Source organism: Trematomus bernacchii, unplaced genomic scaffold (genome assembly GCF_902827165.1).
Source record: "Trematomus bernacchii unplaced genomic scaffold, fTreBer1.1, whole genome shotgun sequence".
Classification (NCBI taxonomy): Eukaryota; Metazoa; Chordata; class Actinopteri; order Perciformes; family Nototheniidae; genus Trematomus; species Trematomus bernacchii.
Genome location: NW_022987513.1, coordinates 8,557,873 through 8,585,847, shown reverse-complemented (window position 1 = coordinate 8,585,847; position 27,975 = coordinate 8,557,873). Strand labels below are relative to the sequence as shown.

Here is a 27,975-nt window from a genome sequence, read left to right as displayed (position 1 = left end):
CGGTATTACTAGAGTAACGATTACAGCCGTTATAATGCATTAAATAAAAAGTCATGAAAGAGAGTAGGGGGAGAAAAGGCGTGTGGAATTGAGCAATGAATACAAAATGTCGAAATCGTCTGTTACGCGCGATCTCGGACATTGAAGATCGAGCTGGGCGACCCCCTACGTCACAGCCCCCAGAGAGGAGGAGCGAAGGAGAGATGCAAGCGGGAGAATCAACGTGAGCTGGGTCTCTTTCCTTGGTACCAGCTGCGGGACAACATCTGCTTTTGTCTCCCCAACTACCCTTTGTTTGTTTCACTACCACGCTGCTTAAATTAAAGTAACCAATTTGAACCCTTACAGAGACTCATTTGTCTCTTAATCTTTAAACTTCTTCCTGGACGCGAGAGAATCAGCACACATCTATGTATGTACAGCTCTCAACATGCCCAGACTTGTAGTGATTTTCACCTCTTTTAATACTTTTCGCCTCATTCTGAAAGAAAGAAGTGAAATGTGCCAACGTGACGGCCGTCTTGGTGTGTGGTGCGAGACGGGAGATGTAGTTCATTGAGCGGTTTCACACAAAAAAAGTGTTACTTCACAGTTTTACGACACATTTTTTTTTTTTTTACTTGTAAAATTATCTTTTAAATTGACAAACATCATATGTGTAATTCGTGGCACAATTCAAACGGGATTGAAAGATAATCTTTCTCTCTCCATTGACTTCAATGCATAACTTTTCCGAAATAAGGTCCCATGGAGCTCAACCGGAAGGGGAGGGACTTCGCCTCTCGCGGTGTTTTTAGTGGCCTCTGCTGTCAGTGCAGGGGGAAAAAAATCATTCATCTTCATGTTGACATGAAAAGTGACCGCACGTCGATGTCTCTGTTCATCTTTTTTCTCTCCATGCCCTTAAAAGTTCTGTGTAAGAATAATTAAAAAAATGTAATGAATGAACATTAGCGTCTGCTAGTAACCAAACATAAACATTAAATATGTCTCATCATTAAAACATGAAAAGTAAAATGACGGGTAATAATGGATTATGACGGAAATGTTACGATCCTGTCCGTCAAAATGACGAACAACGAAAAAGTCTAACGCCACCACTGCTGTTGGTGTCACTGTTTAGCAGAGGGAAGACAGCTCTAACAGACTGTTACCTCCCACCTCCTCCTGTTTGTGCTGCAGATGGACCTGAAGGCGTTGGAGACGAAGTGGAGGACGGCGCTGAGCTCCATCCTGGACGAGCTGACGGGCGAGGAGTTCCGGAAACTTCTGTTTAACCTGGAGAAGATCCCTCAGGGGTTGAAGGAGGGGCGGGTGCGGGGCGAAATGCCCAGCTTCATCATCCAGTACTACAGCACCGAGCTATCCATCACACTCATCGACCGCCTGATGAGGAACCTTCCCAGGCTGGACGCCGCCGTGCAGCAGCCTCTCAGAGGCATGAAGGACGAGCTGAAGAAACTCCGGGAGAAAAGCAAAGGTCAGCTCAGTAGGGGGTGTGTTGGACGAGAGCCAGACCTCCTTCTCACAACGTTTTACATAACTCTTTCACTTATTTCGTAGCAGTACAAAATGAAACAGAACCAGAGCAGACCCCTGGAAAACACTGTTAAACAAACGTTGCATTTTGTATATTTCTAAATGTGTGGAACGTGGTGAAGGCCGATGAACCTCCTCTCTGATCCTTCGTACACATAATGTTTCCGTACACGTTTCCGTACACGTTCCCAAATACGTTTCCGTACACGTTCCGATACACGTTTCCGTACACGTTCCCATACACGTTTCCGTCACGTACCAACATACGTTTCCGTACACGTACCCACATACGTTTCCGTACACGTACCCACATACGTTTCCGTACACGTTCCCACATACGTTCCCATACACGTTTCCGTACACGTTTCCATACACGTTTCCGTATACGTTTCCGTACACGTTTCCGTACACGTTTCCGTACACGTTCCCGTACACGTTCCCATACACGTTTCCATACACGTTTCCATATACGTTTCGATACACATTTTTGCACCCGATTTTCTTACTTGTTCCCGGAAATGTTTCAGTACACGTTTCCGTACCGGATTCCGTGCACGTTTTCCAAACATGTTTCAGTGCACTTTTCCGTTTCCATAAAGTTTCCGGACACTTTTCCTTAAACGTTTCAGCACACGTTTCTGCACATGTTTCAGTACACGTTTTCCATACATTTCCACACTCGTTTCCGTACACGTTTTCATTGCCGCGTTCCCTGCATTACATTGACTAACACTTAGTGTTCCCTAGCACGTGAGAGGGGGATTTTACTATTTCACTATCGTAACTTCATACCCCATTCATTTCAAAGAATGTGAAGAATAATTTACCTGAACCTACTAAAGGAGGCTTTTTCGTTTTAACTTGACTTAATTCCACAGTTTGTGAGGCCTTGCTTATAACCTAGGTCACACACAATAGGCTCTTAACATAAATTACCATAATGATCTCATTCTGAGTCCTTTACTAACACATTGTGTGACATTATATTTTGTGCAAATATAATAAATAAATATAACTTTTTTTTTAATGTATTTTTCCTTGATAAAAAAAACCTGCAACTGACTCAGGAGCAGCCACCACAAACGAGAAAAAACCTGCAGCTGGTACACACACACACACACACACACACACACACACACACACACACACACACACACACACACACACACACACACACACACACACACACACCAATCGGATCAATACTTTTGAACATCTCTGAGGATCTCCTAAAAAGGGATCATGTTCAGGTGATGTGAATATTTAGAGCCTCTACTTTTACAGGGACCAAAGCTGCAGCTGACTCAGGAGCAGCGACTAAGAAGAAACCTGCAGCTGGTACACACACACACACACACACACACACACACACACACACACACTAGGCTTGGAATTTCATCATTTTAGGGGCAAGGCCACAGTTTTTTAGGGCACAAAGGCCATTGAGGGAAAAATTACGATTTGGAGCTTACAAATAAATAACTTCACTTTCTGATAAGAAAAACATACGAATGACAACAAATAACTTTTTTTAATATCAATAAAGTCAAACATTATATCGTCATATAGGCCTATGCCTCCTTAGTATTACAGTATATACAATGAAATACTCTACTTTGAATAATTAGTGTTTGGTATGTTTTCTATCTACAACTTCTCCCATTCACAAATCCGAAATCAAATCATAAAATCTAAAAATATATTAAAGGTGGGGTAGGTAATTCACTTCAGAAACACTTTTTGTTATATTCCATGGAATGCTCTTAACATCCCGATAGCAATGAATACAAATTAAATGCTTTGGCCAATGGATGGCCTACCTGCCTGTCAGCCTTCCCTCTCGTGCACAAACTTATCTCGTGCCCTCATTGGTCATGTGCGCGTTCGTGTGTGTTGGAGGAGGGGCTCTGTGAGGAAGTCTGAAGGAAGGGGCAGATTTTTTTCGGTTGTGTATTTTCAAATTCTAGCGCACTCGAGCTGGTTTCTCCATTCTTACCTACCCTACCTTTAATATGTTACAAATATATTCCATTTCAGAGCAGAAGAAACAGCCTTCAAGGGTCAAACTCTGCACATAAATCATTCAGCAGTGCACAGTGAAGCTCAAACCATCAACTGTACAAACAAGCAATACTTTGAAATGCAAAAGTCTGTTTGTGTGTGTGTGTGTGTGTGTGTGTGCATGTACGAGAGCCTCTTTAATCAATTTTTTCAACTCGAGCATCAAATTTGCGTGATGCGTTGTCGCGGTAGCCAATCAGCAGTGAGGATCTCAGCCACTGACGTTGAATCAGAAAACCAAAACATCAGCCGTTAGCTGTTAGCACACAGAGCTCACAGCTCCTCATATCTGTTCAGAAACTGGACAAAAGTTAAACAAGTACAAACCACAGACTGTCTGTGTCATGGCGAATACAGTCGCTGGTTTATTTCTGTCTTTAGGACGTTGTTGTTGTTGTTGTTGTTAGTTTGGACGGAGCATATACAACGTTAGCTTAGCCTGACCGATCTCCATTCAGAAAACACACCTTTTAAATGGTTTTTCGCCTGCCGTCTGTCTGCAGACTTGTCAAAGCATTAATTCCTGGTTTTTACTAACCGGTATCAGTATGTTGTTACTTCGGCATCATTTTTAAACGTGTATTACAATTATATCACGGTAAAATATGTTCATTTTGTTGTAGTTGGTTTCTACCACAGTATTTAAATGGAGATAAGCCCCGCCCCCTATCCAGCGCGTCCTGTTTGAATAACAGGAGTAAAAATCCTAATAGCCGTGGTGAGACTCCAGCGATTAGAGCAATGCGAATATTCGCATCGCGGCCGGTGTGAACGCAGCATAATGCAGTTCAGAGACCAGAACACTGCTCTGACGCTTTTAAAGCAACTTTGAGATTTTAACAGTGTGAGGGGCACAAAGGTCATGGTGGCCGTAGGACGTACAATTATTTTAGGGGCATCACGGCCAGACCGAGGGGCAACCATGGCCGTCGTGAAATTCCTACCCTGGTAAACACACATACACACATATACACATGTACACACGCACACACACACACACAGTATACATATTATTTATCATATATTATTATTATCATTTTTATCATTTTCAGTGCTTTAAACTTTTTTAAATGTATTTGTTTAGCCGCGACGAGCAAACAAACTGACTCAGGAGCAGCGACTGAGAAGAAGAAACCTGCAGCTGGTAAAAGCATACATACACACACATACACACAACACACACACACTGTAAATGTACAACAGAAGGAGAGCTTCCGTACACATTTTGTACACGATTTCTGTACCGGATTCCGTAGACGTTTCCAGAAACGTCTACATCTACTTTTTTCTATCGTAACTTCATACCCCATTCATTTAAAAGAATGTGAAGAATAATTTACCTGAACCTACTAAAGGAGGCCTTTTCGTTTTAACTTGACTCTTAGGCGCCGTTTACACAAGGAGAAAACTGCTTGTATCTGCATAGTTTCGCGTGCGTATAGCCCTATTATTTACACGAGGCCGATAGAAACTGACCCCACAAACGATAACGGGTCCCAAGGTGGATAGATTTGCAAACGAAACGCTCTGGGGGGTCAACCGAGTCTGTGTAATCACCTCTATACGAATATTTCCTGAAAAAATAGCGATAGCCCCACCTCTCCCCACCTCTCCTGCTCACTGCTGTAGCAACTATCAAAAATAGCTGTGTTAATTAAACGCACAAGGGGTTCTTGAATGAAATAATATTATAAAAGGCAAACCAGAATTGTTAACGCCCAATATACTCCTTAAACAAAATAAACAGAGTCAGATTTCATGCATTGATCCATTATATTGACAAAGGAGCGATCTCACCCGGTGTTTGTAGAAAATATCTCTCTTTCTGAGCCGTCCTCTCCACAGAGACGTGCTTCTTGGTCGGTCGATGCAATATCCACAGATTCGGTTTCTTTCAGTTAACTTCCCCGTTGCATTTATCCATATGCTGAGGAAATGACTATATCCCGCTGAATACCAGCAATCGCCACACACACTTCCTCCTGTCAGTAGCTACTGCTAGTGCTACTGCTACTGACCATGCTACAGATATTAGTGCAAAATCTACAGCTCCTCTACCACAACCATCAGCAACAAGTGGACATGGAGAATTACATGAACTACATGTTGCTAAATACACCGCGGGGCATAAACAGAAGGGTAGCCATGGCAACATTGCGGCGGGGCTGCTCGGGCTGCTCTTCTTCGCTGCTTTTGGTGTATTTTGGCGGAAGTTACAGCGCCACTTACAGTCCCGGCATATGTACTACAGCGTTTCCAGCGGCCTCGTTTGAACAGACACGTTAAATGAAACGAATGCATGTGAACGGAAGACTTTTTTGAATACGCATACTGTGCATAAACGCAAACGTTCCCGTGTGAGTGGGGCCTCAATTCCACAGTTTGTGAGGCCTTGCTTATAACCTAGGTCACACATAATAGGCTCTTAACATAAATTACCATAATGATCTCATTCTGAGTCCTTTACTAACACATTGTGTGACATTATATTTTGTGCAAATATGTTTCTAATTTTTTTTTAATGTATTTTTCCTTGATGATAAAAAAAACCCTGCAACTGACTCAGGAGCAGCCACCACAAACGAGAAAAAACCTGCAGCTGGTACACACACACACACACACACACACACACACACACACACACACACACACACACACACACACACACACACACACACACACACACACATCGGATCAATACTTTTGAACATCTCTGAGGATCTCCTAAAGAGGGATCATGTTCAGGTGATGTGAATATTTAGAGCCTCTACTTTTACAGGGACCAAAGCTGCAGCTGACTCAGGAGCAGCGACTAAGAAGAAACCTGCAGCTGGTACACACACACACACACACACACACACACACACACACACACACACACACACACACACACACACACACACACACACACACACACACACACCAGGCTTGGAATTTCATCTTTTTGGGGGCAAGGCCACAGTTTTTTAGGGCACAAAGGCCATTGAGGGAAAAATTACGATTTGGAGCTTACAAATAAATAACTTCACTTTCTGATAAGAAAAACATACGAATGACAACAAATAACTTTTTTTAATATCAATAAAGTCAAACATTATATCGTCATATAGGCCTATGCCTCCTTAGTATTACAGTATATAAAATGAAATACTCTACTTTGAATAATTAGTGTTTGGTATGTTTTCTATCTACAACTTCTCCCATTCACAAATCCGAAATCAAATCATAAAATCTAAAAATATATTAAAGGTGGGGTAGGTAATTCACTTCAGGAACACTTTTTGTTATATTCCATGGAATGCTCTTAACATCCCGATAGCAATGAATACAAATTAAATGCTTTGGCCAATGGATGGCCTACCTGCCTGTCAGCCTTCCCTCTCGTGCACAAACTTATCTCGTGCCCTCATTGGTCATGTGCGCGTTCGTGTGTGTTGGAGGAGGGGCTCTGTGAGGAAGTCTGAAGGAAGGGGCAGATTTTTTTCGGTTGTGTATTTTCAAATTCTAGCGCACTCGAGCTGGTTTCTCCATTCTTACCTACCCTACCTTTAATATGTTACAAATATATTCCATTTCAGAGCAGAAGAAACAGCCTTCAAGGGTCAAACTCTGCACATAAATCATTCAGCAGTGCACAGTGAAGCTCAAACCATCAACTGTACAAACAAGCAATACTTTGAAATGCAAAAGTCTGTTTGTGTGTGTGTGTGTGTGTGTGTGTGTGTGTGTGTGTGTGTGCGTGTGTGCGTGTACGAGAGCCTCTTTAATCAATTTTTTCAACTCGAGCATCAAATTTGCGTGATGCGTTGTCGCGGTAGCCAATTAGCAGTGAGGATCTCAGCCACTGACGTTGAATCAGAAAACCAAAACATCAGCCGTTAGCTGTTAGCACACAGAGCTCACAGCTCCTCATATCTGTTCAGAAACTGGACAAAAGTTAAACAAGTACAAACCACAGACTGTCTGTGTCATGGCGAATACAGTCGCTGGTTTATTTCTGTCTTTAGGACGTTGTTGTTGTTGTTAGTTTGGACGGAGCATATACAACGTTAGCTTAGCCTGACCGATCTCCATTCAGAAAACACACCTTTTAAATGGTTTTTCGCCTGCCGTCTGTCTGCAGACTTGTCAAAGCATTAATTCCTGGTTTTTACTAACCGGTATCAGTATGTTGTTACTTCGGCATCATTTTTAAACGTGTATTACAATTATATCACGGTAAAATATGTTCATTTTGTTGTAGTTGGTTTCTACCACAGTATTTAAATGGAGATAAGCCCCGCCCCCTATCCAGCGCGTCCTGTTTGAATAACAGGAGTAAAAATCCTAATAGCCGTGGTGAGACTCCAGCGATTAGAGCAATGCGAATATTCGCATCGCGGCCGGTGTGAACGCAGCATAATGCAGTTCAGAGACCAGAACACTGCTCTGACGCTTTTAAAGCAACTTCGAGATTTTAACAGTGTGAGGGGCACAAAGGTCATGGTGGCCGTAGGACGTACAATTATTTTAGGGGCATCACGGCCAGACCGAGGGGCAACCATGGCCGTCGTGAAATTCCTACCCTGGTAAACACACATACACACATATACACATGTACACACGCACACACACACACACAGTATACATATTATTTATCATATATTATTATTATCATTTTTATCATTTTCAGTGCTTTAAACTTTTTTAAATGTATTTGTTTAGCCGCGACGAGCAAACAAACTGACTCAGGAGCAGCGACTGAGAAGAAGATACATACACACACATACACACACACACTGTAAATGTACAACAGAAGGAGAGCTTCCGTACACATTTTGTACACGATTTCTGTACCGGATTCCGTAGACGTTTCCAGAAACGTCTATATCTACTTTTTTCTATCGTAACTTCATACCCCATTCATTTAAAAGAATGTGAAGAATAATTTACCTGAACCTACTAAAGGAGGCCTTTTCGTTTTAACTTGACTCTTAATTCCACAGTTTGTGAGGCCTTGCTTATAACCTAGGTCACACATAATAGGCTCTTAACATAAATTACCATAATGATCTCATTCTGAGTCCTTTACTAACACATTGTGTGACATTATATTTTGTGCCAATATGTTTCTAATTTTTTTTTAATGTATTTTTCCTTGATGATAAAAAAAACCTGCAACTAACTCAGGAGCAGCCACCACAAACGAGAAAAAACCTGCAGCTGGTACACACACACACACACACACACACACACACACACACACACACACACACACACACACACACACACACACACACACACACCAATCGGATCAATACTTTTGAACATCTCTGAGGATCTCCTAAAGAGGGATCATGTTCAGGTGATGTGAATATTTAGAGCCTCTACTTTTACAGGGACCAAAGCTGCAGCTGACTCAGGAGCAGCGACTAAGAAGAAACCTGCAGCTGGTACACACACACACACACACACACACACACACACACACACACACACACACACACACACACACACACACACACACACACACACACACCATCATCATCGGCGGTCACTCGTAGTCGAGTATGACTGTCCTCCTTCTTGGTCCTTGTGGGTCTTCAGGTGGGCATAGAGGCCGATTCTGGACCCGATTATTCTTGTGCAGTGTGGACAGGGGAATGTAGTGGTGGAGGGTTTGGGTTGGACCTGTTTGATGATTGCTCTCTCCTTCCTGAGTCTGCGCTTGTCTTGTGCAGCATGACAGAGGTCATTATTATATAGTGCAGCACCCTCACGGACAAGGTTTCTCCAGGTCGCCCTGTCTGTTGCCATGTCTTCCCAAGCTTTTAGGTCTATGTGGCACTTCTTTAGGTTTGTTTTTATGTTATCTTTGTACCTCTTCTTTTGGCCTCCAGGGGCCCGTTTCCCTTTAACAAGCTGGGAATAAAGGACTTGTTTTGGGAGGCGAGAGTCAGGCATGCGGATAACATGGCCAGTCCATCTGAGCTGGTTTTGGGCAATGGTGGCAGTGATGGTGGGAATGTCAGCCTCCTCCAGGACGCTGGTGTTAGTGTGCCGATCCTCCCAGCTAATCCTGAGGATTTTTCGGAGGGATCTCTGATGGTATGCCTCAAGTGCCTTTAAGTGCCTGCTGTATGTGGTCCAGGCTTCTGATCCATACAGAAGAGTGGGGAGCACCACAGCTTTATAGACCAATATTTTGGTCTTTGCTTGGAGGTCACGGTTCTGAGAAAGCCCCACTGGCACAGCTGAGGCGATGGTGTATTTCATCATCAATAACAGCTTTTGATGATAGGAGGCTGCCAAGGTATGGGAAGTAGTCCACATTTTCCAGTCTGATGTTGTCAATGGAGATGTTTGGGGGTAGGACAGGCGTACTGCTGTTTGGTGGTGGTTGGTGGAGGATTTGGGTCTTTTTTATGTTGATGGCTAGACCAAGCTGTTTGTATGCTTTCGCAAAGGCTGATAGGATACCCTGTAGGTCCTCTTCCGAGAGGGCTACAAGGGCGCTGTCGTCCGCATACTGCAGCTCCGTGATCGATATGGTGGTGGTTTGACCTTTAGCCCTGAAACGGTTGATGTTGAGGAGTTGGCCGTCAGTTCTGTATATGATGTTGACTCCCTGGGGCAGATGCTTGCTTGTGAGATGTAGGATAGCAGCAACAAAGATGGAGAATAGCGTTGGAGCGATGACACATCCCTGTTTGACTCCTGTGTCGACCCGGAAGGGTTCAGTTTCGTCTCCACTGCCACTGAGTACCGTGGCTGACATATTGTCATGCAGCAGTCTCAGTACCCGGACATATTTTTCTGGGCAGCCAATCTTTGCCAGTACCAGCCAGAGGGCCTGACGGTTCACTGAGTCGAAGGCTTTGGTGAGGTCTATAAAGGCCATGTATAATGGTTGATTTTGTTCCCGGCATTTTTCTTGCAGTTGGCGAGTAGTGAAAATCATGTCTGTAGTGCCTCTGTTTGGGCGAAATCCACTCTGAGACTCAGGAAGGATGCTTTCTGACAGGGGGGTGAGTCTGTTGGCCAACACCCGAGCTAGGGCTTTCCCTATGGTGGACAAGAGAGAAATGCCACGGTAATTTCCGCAGTCTGCCCTGTCTCCCTTCTTAAATATGGAGACAATTAAGGCATCCCTAAGCTGAGCAGGGATTTCCTCTTCTTCCCAAATTTTGAGAAGCAGGGCATGGATGTGCTTAAGAAGATCGGGTCTGCCTTTCTTCAGGACTTCTGCTGGGATGCCGTCGGGCCCAGCAGCCTTGTTGTTTTTCATATTCTTAATGGCATCCAGCACCTCACCCAGGCTGGGTGGTTCTCCCATGCTTTCAACTATGGGCTGTTGAGGGAGTTGGTCAAGAGCCTCAATCTCAGGAATGGTGTCCCTGTTTAAGAGGTCCTTATAGTGCTCTTTCCACCTGTTTGCTTTTGCATCCTTGTCCTTCAGAAGCAGGAGCCCATCTTTAGAGCGAAGGGGGGTTAGGCGGCGATAGCTGGGACCATATACCGCTCTTGTGGCATCAAAGAATCCTCTTGTATCACCAGAGTCGGCAAGCTGCTGGATCTCCAGAGCCTTCTTTGTCCACCACTGGTTCTTCAGTTTCCTAACTTGCGTTTGGACGGCTGCCTTCGCTTTGGCATGGGCTGCTCTTTTCACCTTGCAGTGGATGTTATTTTGCCAGGTGATGAAAGTTTGCCGCTTGATGTCAATGAGTTGCTGAATCTCGGTGTCATTCTCATCATACCAGTCTTGATGCCTCCGCTTTTTTTGACCAAGAATGTTTTTGCAGGAGTTCATGATGGCAGTAGAAAGTGTGCCCCAGTGTTTTTCAGTATCCTCCGGATACTGTTTGGGCAAGGCTGCGCTAAGAGCATCCTGCAGCTGTTGTTGGTAGGTGGTGTCACCCAACAGGTCGATGTTAAGCTTTGGCCGGCTCTGTCTTTTCTGCATCCTTCTTTTCCGCATTAAGCGGATAGACATGATGGAGCGAATGAGGCGGTGGTCAGTCCAGCAGTCGTCTGCACTGGTCATTGCTCTGGTGTTAAGAACATCACGGCGGTCTTTGGAGCGGACAATGACGTAATCAATGAGATGCCATAGTTTGGAGCGAGGATGCACCCATGATGTTTTGAGTACACACACACACACACACACACACACACACACACACGCACACACACACACACACACACACACACACACACAGTATACATATTATTTATCATATATTATTATTATCATTTTCATCATTTTCAGTGCTTTAAACTTTTTTAAATTTATTTGTTTAGCCGCGACGAGCAAACAAACTGACTCAGGAGCAGCGACTGAGAAGAAGAAACCTGCAGCTGGTAAAAACACACATACACACAACACACTGTAAATGTACAACAGAAGGAGAGCTTCCGTACACATTTTGTACACGATTTCTGTACCGGATTCCGTAGACGTTTCCAGAAACGTCTACATCTACCTTTTTCTATCGTAACTTCATACCCCATTCATTTCAAAGAATGTGAAGAATAATTTACCTGAACCTACTAAAGGAGGCCTTTTCGTTTTAACTTGACTCTTAATTCCACACAATAGGCTCTTAACATAAATTACCATAATGATCTCATTCTGAGTCCTTTACTAACACATTGTGTGACATTATATTTTGTGCAAATATGTTTCTAATTTTTTTTTTTTTTATGTATTTTTCCTTGATGATAAACAAACCTGCAACTGACTCAGGAGCAGCCACCACAAACGAGAAAAAACCTGCAGCTGGTACACACACACACACACACACACACACACGCACACACACACACACACACACACACACACACACACACACACATACATAGTATATACATTATTTATTATGTGTTATATTATTATATTTATAATTTTCGGTGCGTTAAAGTTTTTAAAATGTGTTTGTTTAGCAACAACAATACAAAAAACTGACCCAGGAGCAGCGACCAAGAAGAAGAAACCTGCAGCTGGTAAACACACACACGCACGCACGCACGCACGCACGCAGGGCCGTTTCTAGCTTTTTGGGGGTCCTAGTTTTTACAGTTTTTTAACTACAATGGGGGGGATTCCGAAGCCTTTAAGATGATCTGTGGAGACGTATCAATCTGTTACACTTTAATAGGAAAACAGGCTAATTTCACGAAAACCAAGCAATTGAAAATTACAAAAAATGATATTAAAAAGGTAAACAATAAGGCTCCTCTATGTCAATAGGCACGTTCACACCAAGTACTTTTCCCACAATAGTTCATGAGAACTTTAGTTCATGAGAACTCTTTTAGTTCTGATGAACTAAAGCAGATCGCGTTCACACCAAAATGAGTTCCTGGAGGTGGATTAGGCAAATGAACCGCTGACGTCACTTCTTCTTCTTCTGCTTTGGGTTTACTGGCAGGCCGCAAACAACTTCACGGCGAGTACAGTAGGTGGCGGTATGCACCTTAAAGTTGCAATCCGCCAAAAAAACGAGAGAAAAAGAAGAAGAAAAACCTCCCGCGTATACTGCCGCGCCCACCTGCTGTATATGAGGCGTCTGTTTACCTTCCGACCTCAGACATGAGCTTCGTCTGAGTTATTTAAGCAAACACAAATACAGATCGTCGACCAGTCAAATGCAATAGCAATGCTGATTCGGAAGCGAAGGCGGTTAAGAAGGATTGACAAAAGGATTGGACGACGACATGCACGCGCTACGCTACGTGTGAAATGAATAAACTGTGCCAGGTGTGTCGTATGCACACTAAATAGGCTCAGCAGCTAACACACCTTTATTATATATCCTCCTGAGAGCAACTGCATCCGTCTGCCATGAACCCTTCAGAAACCTACGTGTTAGTTTTGGCCCATGGTGGCCTCCATTTGTGTCGTGTAAAATGGGGGAAATCAAAAGTTAGCAAATCCCCATGTCATGTTCATAAAAACATTTAGTTTTAGGTCAAATAATTATTACACTGCTCTGAAACTCACTACACTAACTCCTAAGATGTTCCCTTACTATAATTAATAAAAAATATTGAACTCACAACACTGGTAATAACAAACTTAACCATTTCTCTTTCTATAAATAAATAGTGCTTGTGTTGGACGCCATTTTGAAATACAATGAAATTATCTTTTTGAAAGCCACAATAAATAAAGCTTCGCCAGTTTTTAACCGATGAAACATGATGGTATCAGAATAATCACTTACATGTGATGTACTGTATAGGATGCTACACAGGTCACTGTAAAGATAAAGTGTCAGAGGAGAAATAAGCAAGCTTAGTTACATGAAATGTAATGAAAAATGTAAGATACAGGCTCTGTTTAATCGCCATGTAGGTTCTCTTTTATTGCACACTCAAGACAATATCAATAACAGCATCACGCTGTCCCAGGTGTGTCGTATGCATGTAAATAGAAGTTAACATTTTCAATATCAAATAAAGTGTCAGTAGTATCAAAACATATATATATATATATATATATATATATATATATAATATAACAATAGGTAGGCTCAGCAGCAGACACACCTTAGTGCAAAGTGAAGTGTCAGTATTAATAACAGTGGCATATATATATATATAATCACAATAATACAAAATTAACTGTCCCAGGTGTAGGCAATTTGGGGTGAAGTGTCTTGCCCAGGGACACAACGACATGCTGACTGCAGTGGGGTTTGAACCTGTGCTGCCCTGATCCGAACACCAACGCACCAGACCACCGCACCACACGCCTCCCAACAAGTCATTGTACAGTTTATCAACGACGACAAGTTTTTCTTTATTTTTTTATTGAAGGCCTGTTGGATTTAATCAGCTCGCTTAGCACTGCCAGAAGCCCAGCCTGAAAGGTATTTTGTTGCTCCACCTGGCGCGCCGACACCTCCACCTGGCGCGCCGCCGAGTCAGCATGGCGCGGCATCACCATGAGCAGCTGGTCGTCCGATTCCTGGGCCTTGTGTGAATGCAGCAGCCGTTCGTCGTTGTTTACGAACCCGCTAGGGATGAGGAAAGTAACACACACCAGATTGGAATTGGTAATAATTATAATAGGGTTTAATGAGTAACAACAAAGGTGCACAACAAAATGAGATCAAAAGTAGCCTAAGCCAAACAAAGAAGCCAAAAGGGCACAGTTCTACTGCTAGTAACAGAAGGAGGACTCTAAAAATGAGCCTAATTAACACACCTGAGATCACTTCCAATCAACACTATTGGAAGGAGGCTGCAGGAAAACGCAGCTAACAAAATAAACTAAACACACCACTCTAAACACATATCTCAGCACGCTACTCTAAGCACACATATAAACACGCTACACTAAACACGGATCACAAAAGTCAAACACAGTCTATAGCTCAAGTCTGAAGTGTCCACGACACAGGAGCAAAATGTGTGAGGTGTCTGATCGCAGCAGAGCCTCCCGAGTGATAGATGTCCCCAGGCTTTGTAGTCATCTCCAGCAGGTGTGCACCGGCTGTGCGCTGCGATTGGAGTGCGTCGGGCCCGGCGTGCTCCAATCACAATCTTCAGGGGGGCGGACCAGGAGATGGCAGCCAATGACGTTGGGGCAACTACACAGCTCATTTACATATGGAACAGCAAACAGCAAAACAGAATTAACAGGACCGGAGAGGCGACGGCCGTCACAGTCGTGCATCTCCTTGGCACGCAGGTCCTCATTCTCCTTGCTGACCATGGCACGGTGGTCCTCCATCACCATGATGGTGTCAAGAAAGCTGTCATCCCGTGCCCGCTTTCCTAAGGAGAAATAAGCAAGATACAAGATCAGTTTAATCGCCTAGTAGGTTGTCAACAGAGACAACATTGGACATGGTGCAGACAGGGACAGTGTACAAAATGCAGGTGTAAAGTAGAAGATAAGATAGCATCAAATAGCTGACGCTCAAAGTGCCCTTATTTATTGTTTTATATTTTGTGTGCTTAATGTACGCTTGAACTTTGTCCAAAAATGATACGTTTTCATACCGGAAGTCATGTGACCTTTAGCCCGGATGTTTATGAGAGAGTGAAAAGGGCGCTAAAAGTGTAAACGATGTATTTTCACAGTGTTTCATAATTGTACCAAGAAGGAAATAAACGTGATTAGTGGACATCAGTTCGATGTGTAACGTTCTTTCAAGACCAGAGTAGTTACAGTGTGTTTATACGTACTTTTGCGTTTGGATGGTTGAAAAGGAGACGAGAAAGTCCTGCCGTTGTGATCCGGAGGGGAAAGCTCACTTGTTTCCAATCCAGAGAGTTGTCCTGCCTCACCTGAAACACACGATTAGTGCCATGAGTTAGTGAAGCAAATTACAGAAAACATTAAACACTTATTCACAAGTCAAAAACGTTTTCATAGCGGCCGAGAATGATGTTATTAGCCATGCTAGGCTGAACTGGCTAGCAGTATTAGCCAGTTCTGGCTAGCATGGCTAGCTCGATCTACTGAGCAATTAAAAGTACATCTGAGACCAGTATTGTGCAGATTAAAACAGTGCAGTGCATGTAGTTTATTTTACCTTTGTAGTAGTCGTCGTAGGACAATTCACAGGCCACTGAATCCGCCGTTTCACCACAAGTGCCGGAGAATGAGGGCTAACTTTACCGAACAACGCTGATACATTTTGCAGTTGGAAACTGCCTTCAGTAGAAGCTGCTGGATCCCATCCTCCGAGTAAATCGCCAGACGTGCCGACACATCCTCATCACTCCACCGCTCCGATGATTTTCGTATTCTTATTGTTGCCATAATAACTGCTTTCACAAAAGTACTCTCGTTGGTGCGCTGGGCTAATAATGCCAGCAAATACAATGGCCGCTCCAAAAAAAAAATCAGAGTTAAACGGGGCGTGGTTTGCATTCCGCACAGCTAATCAGACGTGTGAACTTTTTTCTCCCACGAAAGTCCCTGCTCTCTAGCAGGGACTGAAAACGGGGTACAAATGGTTCTGATGAACTAATTTAGTTCCTGGGGCTTTTTGGTGTGAACGCAAATATATCGTAGTTCTGATGAACTATTGTGGGAAAAGTACTCCGGTGTGAACGCGCTATATAAATGCAAGAGATGCATTTTCTCAACAATGCTTAATTTACATTTTTCATCTTCCTCAGACGTCACTCATTGGCTGACAGCCCAACGATGATTTGGACTTTATTATCCCAAAAACACAAGCCACAGCTTTGCTATCATTGCAGTTTAGTCGTGTTTATATCCTACATTGGATTTTTAAGCATATAATGCTTCACCGAACACAGGAGGGGGCTTGGCTGTCTACAAATAAAGACAGCTCATTTTAATTCTCCCCAAATATATTGAGGCTGAACCTGAACTTTGAATTCTCTGCTCCCATCATAATCTTGGCGATCTTGTTAAAATTGTGAATGCAGAATTAGAAATACTATGTAACTGGTTTGCAGTTAATAAATTATCTCTTAATGTGGCCAAAACAAATTACATGTTATTCAATACAAAGTCTGAGAGTAGAAATGACTGCATTATACGGATTTGCAATACCGAGATAGAAAAAGTTGGTGCATGTACATTTTTAGGACCGCTTGTTGGCGAAAAAACTCAAATGGAAGCACCATATAAATTATGTACAGACTAAACTGTCAAAAACAATAGGTATTTTGTATCATACTCAGAACATTCTTGAAGAAAAAATACTCTTTATAACAGTCTATTTCTCCCTTACCTTTACTACTGCTCCGAAATATGGGGAAACACGCACTCAACAAATCTACAAAAAATAATAACATCCCAAAAAAAAGTATTACGAATAGTCTGTGGTGTTGGTAAATATGAACACACAACTCCCATATTTAAAAAAACTCAATCTATTCAAATGTGTTGACATAGTACAGCTTAAAACAGTACTGATTATGCACAACATTTTCCATAACAAAATGCCTAATAACATTCAAAAGCAGTTCCAAACCACAGCGTGAACATATGAATGTAAAAAAAGTCACTTGAATATAAGTGTTCACAATGTTTATATGCAATTATGCATATATTATTATTATTATTATTCATTTGCCATATGTATATATTTATATATAGTATTTTCATTTCCAAAAAAAGATAGTTGAAACTGCTATTGACATGTGCAGAAAATGACCCTATATCTAGTTTTCGTATATATATATTAGGGCTGTCAGTCGATTAAAATATTTAATTGCGATTAATCGCATGATTGTCCATAGTTAATCGCGATTAATCGTAAATTAATCGCACATTTTTTATCTGTTCTAAATGTACCTTAGAGGGATATTTTTCAAGTTTTTAATACCCTTATCAACATATGAGTGGACAAATATGCTTTATATGTTTGTTTATTATCATTTGAACAATGACAAATATTCTCATGAATATTAAACACAAGAACCTCTGAACATTACAAATATTCGCCTCAATTCAACCTGGAACCTCTCTCATACAATAATACCATACAAAGTGTGTGTGTGTGTGTGTGTGTGTGTGTGTGTGTGTGTGTGTGTGTGTGTGTGTGTGTGTGTGTGTGTGTGTGTGTGTGTGTGTGTGTGTGTGTGTGTGTGTGTGTGTGTGTGTGTGTGTGTGTGTGTGTGTGTGTGTGTGTGTGTGTGTGTGTGTGTGTGTGTGTGTGTGTGTGAGAATGTGGAGAGACTGTGATGGATCGTTGGAGCTATGTGCAGCTCAAGGCATATATGCTCGAACGGGAGCTGCCTGGACTCTGTAATCATGTTGCGTGCACTATCCGTGCTGAGTGTGCTGACTTTTCGTACAATGTCCCACTGTCTGGCTACCTGCATAAAGTGCTCGGCGCAGTTGTCAGCTAAATGTCGCTCCTCTGTTTTCATTGAAATAGCTCCTTATTTCGTTAGCGCAGCTAGCTAGCACCAGATGCTAACAACAACAACAACAACACGTAAGGTGTACCTCGCTCGCGCGAGTCGCGCCACACATACACACACCCTCCCGGTCCTCCCGATGGCCAGTCCGGGCCTGCCGGTGAGCGTGGAAGTGTGGTCTGCCACAAGCGGGCGGCAGGAGCGGGTCTGTCAGCATCAGCTTGTAGATGGTATTTTAAACTCGATGCGCTCTGAAACTACGGGGCGGCCGAGGACAAAAAATACACATGCGTTAATTGCGTTAAAATAATTAGTGGCGTTAATTTTTTTTTGCGTTAACGTTATATACATATATATATATACATATATATTAGGGCTGTCAAGTTAACGCGTTAATAACGCGTTAACGCAAAAAAAAATTAACGCCACTAATTATTTTAACGCAATTAACGCATGTGTATTTTTTGTCCTCGGCCGCCGTAGTTTCAGAGCGCATCGAGTTTAAAATACCATCGACAAGCTGATGCTGACAGCCCCGCTCCTACCGCCCGCTTGTGGCAGACCACACTTCCACGCTCACTGGCAGGCCCGGACTGGCCATCGGGAGGACCGGGAGGGAGTGTGTATGTGTGGCGCGACTCGCGCAAGCGAGGCACACCTTACGTGTTGTTGTTGTTAGCATCTGGTGCTAGCTAGCTGCGCTAACGGATATAAGGAGCTGTTTCAATGACATTTCGCCGACAACTGCGCCGAGCACTTGACTTTATGCAGGTAGCCAGACAGTGGGACATTGTACGCAGCACACTCAGCACGGATAGTACGCGCAACATGATTGCAGCGTCCAGGCAGCTCCCGTTGGAGCATATATGCCTTGAGCTGCACATAGCTTCAACGATCCATCACAGTGTCCACACACACACACACACACACACACACACACACACACACACACACACACACACACACACACACACACACACACACACACACACACACACACACACACACACACACACACACACACACACACACACACACACACACACAATTATTGTATGAGAGAGGTTCCAGGTTGAATTGAAGCGAATATTTGTAATGTTCAGAGGTTGTTGTGTTTAATATTCATGAGAATATTTGTCATTGTTCAAATGATAATAAACAAACATATAAAGCATATTTGTCCACTCATATGTTGATAAGAGTATTACAAACTTGAAAGATATCCCTCTAAGGTACATTTAGAACAGATAAAAAATGTGCGATTAATTTGCGATTAATCGCGATTAACTATGGACAATCATGCGATTAATCGCGATTAAATATTTTAATCGACTGACAGCCCTAATATATATGTATATATGTATATGTATATATATGTATGTATATGTATATATATGTATATATGTATATACATATGTATATATATACATACATATACATATATATACGGTGCAATAATTCTTTCATGCTAAATGAAGCTCTGTTGCTTGGATATCACTAGATCCTGTTACAGCGTAATATAAAAGTACATAACGATTGATGTGTAAATTAGCATAATTACTAGCTAACCGCTAGCTGCTAACTGCCGCCTCGTTGCGCCTGTGATGCGCCGGTGAAGATGGCCGCATCGTCTTTGTGCTCCTCTCCAACTTTGCCCATTTTCGTATTTTGTACATATTTATTTTACTTTTGCCGTTTTACTTTTAACATGGTTCGCAACATGCTAGCCGACCGCACCTACTCTGCCATACAATATAGCAGAGAGGAACTTCTTCAATTGCGAAACTTCGTGGACAATAATAACCCTCCGACAAACAATGGAGATTCACGATGGCTACCTGTTGCTGTTCTACCTGAGAGACGCAAGAAGAAGACAAAGTGCGGATGCCGGGCCGGGCTGCTGGTCAGACTGAGGAAACGAGAGAATCGACCCCCTCTTCCTAGTATTCTTCTGGCTAATGTTCAATCCATTGAAAATAAGCTAGATGAACTCAGAAGCCGGATTGCTTTTCAACGGGACATTAAGAACTGTAACGTGTTAATTCTCACTGAGACTTGGCTCAACCCCGCTATCCCGGACTCCGCCATTGTCCCTGATGGATTCTCTATTTTTCGTCAGGACCGGACTGCTAACTCGGGGAAAAGTAAGGGAGGCGGTGTGTGTGTAATGACTAACAACAACTGGTGCTCAGATGTGAAGATTATTTCATCGGACTGTTCCGCACATCTAGAGCACCTCATGATCTCATGTCGGGCCTTCCATCTGCCGAGGGAATTCACATCTGTTGTGATAACAGCAGTGTATATCCCGCCGCAGCCACTCGCCGACAACAACACGGCACTCGATCAGCTGTTTGGGATTATTGATAAAACCGAGACTTCACGGCCAGATGCGGCGTTCGTTGTGGCCGGAGATTTCAACACCGCCAACATGAAGAAGGTTTTGCCAAAATATTACCAACACATCAGCTGCCCGACGCGCGGGGAAAACATACTGGACCATGTTTATTCCCTCGCCCTCCCTTCGGCAAATCAGACCATATCTCACTACTGTTGTTGCCTGCGTACAAGCAGAAACTTAAAAGGGACAGACCGATAACAAAGACAGTACAACGATGGAGCGAGGAGTCAGATGCAGCTTTGCAGGATTGCTTTGCATCTACGGATTGGAGTGTGTTTGAGGACAATAACATCAACACACACACGGACACTGTCATCTGCTACATTGGGAAATGCATCGATGACGTGGTACCGAAGGTTTCTGTACGGACATTCCCAAATCAAAAGCCCTGGATAAACTCCGATGTGCGCTGCAATCTGAAAGCGCGCACTACCACGCACAGAGCGTGAGATTTGGAGGAGTACAGGAAGTCAAGGTATGATCTCCGGAGAGCAATTAAAAATGCAAAGAGACAGTACAAAGAGAAGGTGGAATCTGACTTCAAAGGCTGTAACACTAGGAATATGTGGGCGGGACTAAGGACAATGACTGACTACAAAGGAGCAGCGGGGGGTGCTGCGGGAGTGTCTGCGTGCGCATCTCTCCCAGATGAGCTGAACAGTTTTTTTGCACGCTTTGAGAGCAGCCGGGCTGTGGAGGTACAGAGGGACCGGGAGCCCTGCCCTTTTGTTTTAAATAGGGCAGATTTAAAACCCTTTAAAAGGGTTAACCCACACAAGGCTCCTGGACCTGATGGCATCCCTGGCTGTGTTCTCAGGGTGTGTGCAGTTCAGCTGGCAGAGGTGTTCACAGACATCTTCAACAGGTCCCTGCTGCAGTCTGTAGTCCCCACATGCTTCAAACATTCCACTATCGTTCCTGTCCCGAAAAAGACAATCATCACCTGCCCCAACGACTACCGCCCAGTAGCACTCACCTCCACCATAATGAAGTGCTTTGAGCGGTTAGTCAAATCATTCATCACCTCCTCCCTCCCTGAATCTCTGGACCCCCTGCAGTTTGCCTACAGAGCAAACAGGTCCACAGACGACGCCATAGCCCTCACCCTCCACACTGCCCTCTCACACCTGGACCCGAAGAACAGGAACACATATGTGAGAATGCTGTTCATTGACTACAGTTCAGCATTCAACACCATTGTGCCCTCCAAGCTGGCCATCAAGCTCAGAGACCTCGGGCTCAACAGCGCCCTCTGTGACTGGATCCTGAACTTCCTGACGGGCAGACCCCAGGCAGTGCGGGTGGGAAACATCACATCCTCCACCCTGATTCTAAACACCGGTGCCCCTCAAGGCTGCGTGCTCAGCCCTCTCCTCTACTCCCTGTTCACCCACGACTGCGTGGCCACACACAGCTCCAACACCATCGTGAAGTTTGCTGATGACACGACCGTCATCGGCCAGATCACAGACGATGACGAGACGGCGTACAGAGAGGAGGTCGAAAACCTGACATCTTGGTGCCAGGATAACAACCTCCATCTCAACATCAGCAAAACAAAGGAGCTGATTGTGGATTACAGGAAGCAGCAGGGAGAGGGACACGCCCCCATCGCCATCAATGGGACTACGGTGGAGAGAGTCAAAAGCTTCAGGTTCCTTGGGGTCCACATAACTGAGGACCTGACATGGTCTCTTCACACCACCACCATCACCAAGAAAGCCCGACAGCGGCTCTTCTTCCTCCGCAGGTTGAGGAGGTTCAAAATGGACTCCAGGATACTCTGCAACTTCTACAGGTGCACGATAGAGAGTATCCTGACTGGCAGCATGACGGCCTGGTACGGCAGCTGCACCGACCTCGATCGTAAGGCTTTACAGAGGGTGGTGAAAACTGCACAGCACATCACCAGGACGGAGCTGCCATCGATGGAGGACCTTTACTCCCAGCGGCTCAGGAAGAAATCACTACGGATTATCAAAGACCCCCATCACCCCAGCCACAAACTGTTCTTCTGTTGCCGTCTGGCAGACGGTACCGCAGCATCCTGGCAAGGACAAGAAGATTCGGAGACAGTTTCTTCCCGCGGGCAGTGAGACTGTTAAAAAATTGAACTGTTGAAACAACTTCAAACATTCATCTGCTACTCAGTAGTATGTATCTAATACCTAATATATATATATATATCATTCCAATAACTTGTATATAGACTCGTACTGCACTATTTCACATCATCACTTTATTTTATTTTATAACTATTTTATAACTATTATTCTTTTTGTATTGCTCTTGCCCTTATTGTTATTATGTTATTATGTTGCATTGTTGGAGAAGCCTGTGACATAAGATTTTCAACTACATAATTACTCTGTAGCTATGTCAGATTGACAATAAAGAACCTTGAACCTTGTTAATATCAAATCTATCATAATAACAATCCATTACCATGCTGTCATGAACGTGCGGTGCTGTTGCGTGTACGCAAATTGACGTGCTTGATGTGAACGAGCATTTTGGGGGGCATGGTTAAAGTTGCGCATGCGCTATGAGCGCACATACGGGTACTTCTCACGCATGCCGGGTAATCTGTGACGTTTCGCTCTCTCAAAAGTTGGGCCATTTTATCATCATGCGCGAATGAGCAACTCTCATAGGAATGAATGAGGCCCCGCCTCCCACGCTGTATCCAGTTCTTATTATACATCCATGGGTGCTATGGCTATCCAAGAGGGAGCTGCAGAACCCCCTAGGATAGCCATAGCACCCCCTGGTGCCGCCTATGGTACCCACATCTCTAAAGACGGGGGAACAACGGAGCTGATCCAGATTTGTTGCGTCATGACTACATTACTAAAATGTGGGCGGGCTTTACACCCACGGGCCAATCAGAAACGTTGCTATCGGAAACAATGAGACGTGTTCTGGAAGTAATATGGTCTATGTTTACATTAGCATGCTAACACTCAGAGCTAACCTGTACTGGAGAGAGTATGTGTAAAGAAGCAGGAAATAAAAAGGAACTCACCTTGTGGTAAACCTGAGAGAGAGAAAGAGTTTGAGCTCCATACTGTTTCAGAGATAATCCTTGATGTGGTTTGGAACATGATATGGAGTTCACGGCAGCATTTAGCTGACTTTCTGCTGGTAGACAGCGTTCTCTTCACAGAGCTCACTGCTTGCAAAAAAATAAATATATAATATATATATAACTTATATACAGCACTTATATACTAACAAAGCACTTATATACTAACAAAGGACTGGCTTATCTAAAGCCAGTTGAGTAGCACTTGAAATGTTTTGGCTCTATGAAACCTGATGTACTTATATGAGTCTGTTTTCTTCAAGTTTGTATCTTCTTGGTCGAATCCACTTATTGTAAGTCGCTTTGGATAAAAGCGTCAGCTAAATGAAATGTAATGTAATGCTTGCATGCAGACTCTCCAAAGGGGCGTGGCCAGCAGCTCCAAAGGGGCGTGACCAGCAGCAGATCCAAAGGGGCGTGGCCAGCAGCAGCTCGGTTACATTTAAAGGGCCAGAATCAGTTTTGTATATTATATATATGTATAATATATTGTTCAAATATAGCATAATAGGTGAGCTTTAACTCTTTTAACCCTAATTAAGGCCTTATTTTAGACCAATCGGATCAATACTCTTGAACATCTCTAAGGATCTCCTAAAAAGGGATCATGTTCAGGTGATATGAATATTTAGAGCCTCTACTTTCACAGGGACCAAACCTGCAGCTGGTACACACACACACACACACACACACACACACACACACACACACACACACACACACACACACACACACAAACATTAACACACACACACACATGCATAGTATATACATTATTTTTCACGTGTTATTATTATATTTATCATTTTCGGGGCGTTAAACTTTTTTAAATGTTTTTGTTTAGCGACGACGAGCAAACAAACGAAAGGATCAGGAGCAGTGACTGAGAAGAAGAAACCTGCAGCTGGTAAACACACATACACACACACACACACACAGTGTAAATATTATACATCATATATTATTATTATATTTAGCATTTTCAGTGCGTTAAACTTTTCAAAATGTATTTGTTTAGTGGCGAAGAGCTAACAAACTGACTCAGGAGCAGCGACCAAGAAGAAGAAACCTTCAGCTGGTAAACACACACACACACACACACACACAATGTACTTAGTTACTGACCGGTACAGTTTTATTATTATGCTGCTGTGTTTATTTTATCTTTGTAACGCTGGCACAACAATTTCCTTCGGGATACATAACATCCTATCTTATCTGAGAGGTTGTTGGTATGACTGTGATTGATTTGTGTCTTTTATTTTTATTTTTAATATTTTTATTGAAGACACATAGAAAATACATTTGGTACATTGATAGGTTAGATTGAATAGTTCAAAGCTACTAGTGTTCAGCTTAGTCTCTACCAGTGGCGGCCGGCCCATAGGGGCGCTAGGGGCGCCGCCCCCCCTCTTCCCACATTAAAAATAAAAAAATATATATTTAAAAAATATATTTTTTATTTTTATTTTTATTTTTAATAAACAAGGTAAATATTATATAATTGGTATCAGTAAAATGTATAATCTACAATAAAATCTTGTTTAAAATTGTGTTACGATGTCTAAAGTTACTGATAAGTCACATGTTTCCTGCCTGGCCTTGTCCGTGTATCATTACTCCCTCTCATCTGGGCGCCCAGACGAGAGGGCAGCAAGTGCAGCAGAAGCCAACTGTTGCTATCTTTAAACTATGCCGCCGAAACATAATTTCAGCCAATCAGCGTCGTCAAATCTGATGGTCACAGGGCTCCTACGTGAGCGCCCGGTGCAGTTTGTGAGTTGTTTGGACTCGTATCCAAGGAGACAAAACAGGAAGCTGTCATACACTCTGGAAGCTACCATTAGCAGCTAATGAAAACTCAGTTTTTGACATAAAAATGGAATTATGGATCATCAATCATTTTTCAAAGTGACAGACACATTGGATTAACCTATGGATTAACCTTCAGCTGCGTTTTTCTCGTTTTTTGATCAGAATTGTTATTCTGCAAAAGGTGAGCATATCTCCGTGTTTTGCTACCTAAATCTACGTCGTGTGATGTCTGTATTTGCTTCCCCTGTCGCGAGTTCTGATCGCTCAGTGATGATACTTATATTTCTAGAATCTGTGTGTGTGCATATCCGATAAGTATATCGATTGATTTATACCTAGAGTGCGTTAGCATTTTTTCGCTCAGGGCTCATTTAGAGCTTCTTGTGAGACTTGTGTTTTGTTTCGGTAAACATGGTTCATATCATCAGTTAGATGCGTTTCCTCTGAGTAGGACACATGAATAGTTTATTACATTTTAAGAAGCCCTGAGACACAGTTTCGTGAAAAAAAAACGGGGGAAAAAAGCCCCATAACAGGTTAAATGGGAATTAAATCAGTGTTCCCAAAGCCCCGGTGTTCTGCAGTTTGTGTGGGCCTACTGTACTGTTGCACAGTTTATGCTGTAGAAACTATGTCCAGGACAAGGTGTTTGGAAGTTTTGGAAGATTCATCGCTAACCACACTGAAGTTATGGAGGTATTGATCAGTCTTCTCATATTTGTAAGCCTCAAATTGTCCTTCCCCCCCCCCCCCCTCTAACATCACCAGAAGTCATAATTTAAGGGGTCTTTTCTCAAAAAATGTGAGTATTAGTAGTATCGTTTGATCACCATTTCCACAGCCCCACCTAAAATATTTTCCACCAGCCGCCACTGGTCTCTACCATTGTTCATCAATTGACAATCCATACATGCAGTAGAAGAGCTTCACTTGAAGGCGTACAATATTTAAACCACAATTATAACTACTATAAATACCAACCAACTATGTGCAATATGTGCAATATACATATATATATTGCACATATGCCATTAATAACTGTCTAATATATACCTGGCTGCTAAATCCTCAGAACTGTTACAGGATGTGTATTTTGTAAATTGTGTAACTTTTTATTATAACTTTTTGTTTTACTTTAATACTTTGTATGCATGCTTCTAGGTAACATTAAGCTGTCTTTGTCTTTTCTGCTGTAACTATGTACATTTCTCCTCTGTGGGACGAATAAAGGTATTCTGATTCTGATTACCAAAACAGGCCATGGAGCCAAAATGTAAGAGAGTGTTGTACAGACTAACAGGACAAAACAAAACTAAATAATAGAAAATAAAAAGAATAAAGAATAATTGTGATTTGTGTCTTTGTCCAGGATCAGAGTGCTGCTCCTATGCAGATGAGGACGATTTAAAGTAATCAGATTACTCCGCACCAACAAGACAAACACTCACCTGCAGGTGCAGTTTGAGGGTCGTTTTCAGGAAGTTTACGGAACAACTTGAGTCCTTTCTGAGGGAATGGGCTTCAAAACCGTGGAGGATTTCAACAAAGGCTTTTTCCACATGCTACCTCTCACTGTGATGGCGAACATGCAAGGAAAGAGGATCCTGGAAATGAGAATGATCTGACATGTCGTTTAGTTTGGGAAACGCTGTTTGCTTTGAATCATGTTGAGAGGTTTCAATCGTCTCCAATCTCATTTTTTACTAATAAAGAGATTCTAAAAGCAGAGACTGTTTTTTTTAATCCTGTGCTTCAATAAGTTGGTCCTATTTGCAATTGGTGGATAAAACTTGGGATGTTCTCACAGCAGTTTAAAATAGATATTAAAAAGGGAATTATGACCCTTTTTTTCCTATCTCAATTTTGAGATTCTCCTCGCTGCCCAGCAACTGGAAAAAATAAATCCAAAGAGATCCAAAAATAGCATGAAAAAAGCTTTATTTCTACTTGACTTTATTAACAAATATCAACAAAATGATCAGGAAACATGCACACTAGGGATATTAAGATTCACCGATTCGCATCGGTGCAACGGCATAAACGTTAAAAATGCGAGTGCACCGGGTGAAAGAGTGCACATCGGCTACAGTTTGGGTTGAACTCGCTATGCATCTATTGTAGCGTCTTTGCATCGGTAAAAAAAACTATTCATTCATGTAATATCCTCTCATCCACTTTTGTCAGAAGTCAGCGGAGACGATCTTTGCTTCGCCACTACGGAGGAGCCGCGTCACAG

General features: G+C 42.8%; 1 protein-coding gene across 15 annotated transcripts; it reads left to right on the top strand.

The window, feature by feature from the left end:
• Positions 1-30: 30 nt before the first annotated feature.
• LOC117470178 (histone H1-like) lies at positions 31-27,458 on the top strand. 15 transcript variants are annotated; one of them, XM_034114834.1, is made up of 15 exons: positions 31-223; positions 1,183-1,480; positions 2,607-2,642; positions 2,824-2,877; positions 4,685-4,744; positions 6,167-6,202; positions 6,380-6,433; positions 8,770-8,805; positions 8,979-9,032; positions 11,881-11,940; positions 12,326-12,361; positions 12,523-12,582; positions 24,769-24,831; positions 24,943-25,002; positions 27,109-27,458. In XM_034114834.1, exons 2-14 carry the CDS (start codon positions 1,183-1,185, stop codon positions 24,954-24,956), a joined length of 861 nt encoding a protein of 286 aa, XP_033970725.1. In that variant the 5' UTR covers positions 31-223; the 3' UTR covers positions 24,957-25,002; positions 27,109-27,458. The 15 variants fall into 15 exon arrangements, with proteins under 15 accessions (XP_033970725.1, XP_033970733.1, XP_033970715.1 ...); XM_034114842.1 differs by lacking the exon at positions 31-223 and adding an exon at positions 237-412 and having other exon boundaries at positions 12,332-12,361; XM_034114824.1 differs by lacking the exon at positions 31-223 and adding an exon at positions 237-412.
• Positions 27,459-27,975: the final 517 nt, after the last annotated feature.

What these genes read in the sequence shown, in the direction of transcription:
- LOC117470178 (XM_034114834.1), top strand. Translation starts at nt 1,183, where the DNA reads ATGGACCTGAAGGCGTTGGAGACGAAGTGGAGGACGGCGCTGAGCTCC. An exon ending in TAAGAAGAAACCTGCAGCTG is followed by an intron (nt 6,434 to 8,769) that starts GTACACACACAC and finishes CAACTAACTCAG; the next exon opens with GAGCAGCCACCACAAACGAG. An exon ending in CGAGAAAAAACCTGCAGCTG is followed by an intron (nt 8,806 to 8,978) that starts GTACACACACAC and finishes CTACTTTTACAG; the next exon opens with GGACCAAAGCTGCAGCTGAC.